The 1,181-nt window shown below is 46.4% G+C and overlaps 1 protein-coding gene across 2 annotated transcripts in view; it reads right to left on the bottom strand.

Annotated features, from left to right (window-relative positions):
• The window catches only part of Tmem40 (transmembrane protein 40), a 16,067-nt gene extending 15,771 nt beyond the window's left edge, over positions 1-296 (bottom strand). For both annotated transcript variants that reach the window (XM_005365045.2, XM_026788307.1), the window contains exon 1: positions 224-296. In XM_005365045.2, the coding sequence (XP_005365102.1) occupies positions 224-296 (73 nt within the window). The remainder of the gene's footprint in view (positions 1-223) is intronic.
• Between the last annotated feature and the right edge of the window lie 885 nt (positions 297-1,181).

Here is a 1,181-nt window from a genome sequence, read left to right on the forward strand (position 1 = left end):
TTGGTAGACCAGGCTGGCCTCGAACTCACAGAGATCCGCCTGCCTCTGCCTCCCGAGTGCTGGGATTACAGGCGTGCGCCACCACCGCCCGGCTTCTGCTACAGCTTTGATGTGACCATCATGCCACAAGGCCTGAGCAGGGACTTTGATGGTCCCAGTCCCACCCAAGCTGGACCCACATCCCCAGAGACCGTGCTCAGAGGATCTGAGAAGGCAAACTTACAGTCCAGATTTTCTGTTTCCCTATGGATTCCACTGCCGTCTTGAGACTGGAAAGAAGATCCTGAAGCCTCCATCACTTTCCCTGGAAAAAGAACAGTTGAGTTGTTAACTTCGCTTTAGTTAATATTCTTCATATGGAAAGAGCTTGGCAAAGGGATAAGGAAAGGAAGGAAGGAAACACACAACATTTGAAGTTATAGGGATTTTTGGGTTTTGCTTGTTTGTTTTCTTTTTTCATTTCTTTTATTTGTTTTATTTTGTTGTTGTTGTTGTTTTTGTTTTTCGAGATAGGGTTTCTCTGTAGCTTTGAAGCCTGTCCTGGAACTAGCTCTTTTAAACCAGGCTGGCCTCGAATTCACAGAGTTCCGCCTGCCTCTGCCTCCCAAGTGCTGTGATTAAAGGCCTGCGCCACCACTGCCTGGCAACAAAACCCCTTTCAAGGTATGCTATTTGTGTTAGTCTTAGGTTTTGGTGTTTTCTTTGTTGTTGTTCAGTTTTGTTTGTTTGTTTGTTTTTGTTTTTTGAGACAGGGTTTCTTTGTGTAGCTTTGGAACCTGTCCTGGAACTAGCTTGAACTCACAGAGATCTGCCTGCCTCTGCCTCCCTAGTGCTGGGATTAAAGGCGTGCACTGCCAAGGCCTGGCAGTCTCTACTTCTTACTTTCTTTTACATTTATTTATATAAAGGTAGAAAAATGACAGGAGCTGCTGGGGAGATGGGTCAACAGTTATGAGTGAGCACTTGGTATAGCTGGGCATGGTGGCACCCAGCAGTCAGGAGGCAGAAGCCAGCGGATCTTTGAGTTTGTGGCCGTCCTGGTCTATCTACATAGGGAGTTCTAGGCCAGCCAGAGCTGCATAGTATGACCTTGTCTCAAAGAAACAAAGTAACAAGAACAAAAAGAACACTTGTTGCTCTTGCAGAGAACCTGGGTTCAGTTCCAAGCACTCACATAGTGG

The sequence above is a fragment of the Microtus ochrogaster genome, unplaced genomic scaffold (assembly GCF_000317375.1).
Source record: "Microtus ochrogaster isolate Prairie Vole_2 unplaced genomic scaffold, MicOch1.0 UNK1, whole genome shotgun sequence".
Classification (NCBI taxonomy): domain Eukaryota; kingdom Metazoa; phylum Chordata; class Mammalia; order Rodentia; family Cricetidae; genus Microtus; species Microtus ochrogaster.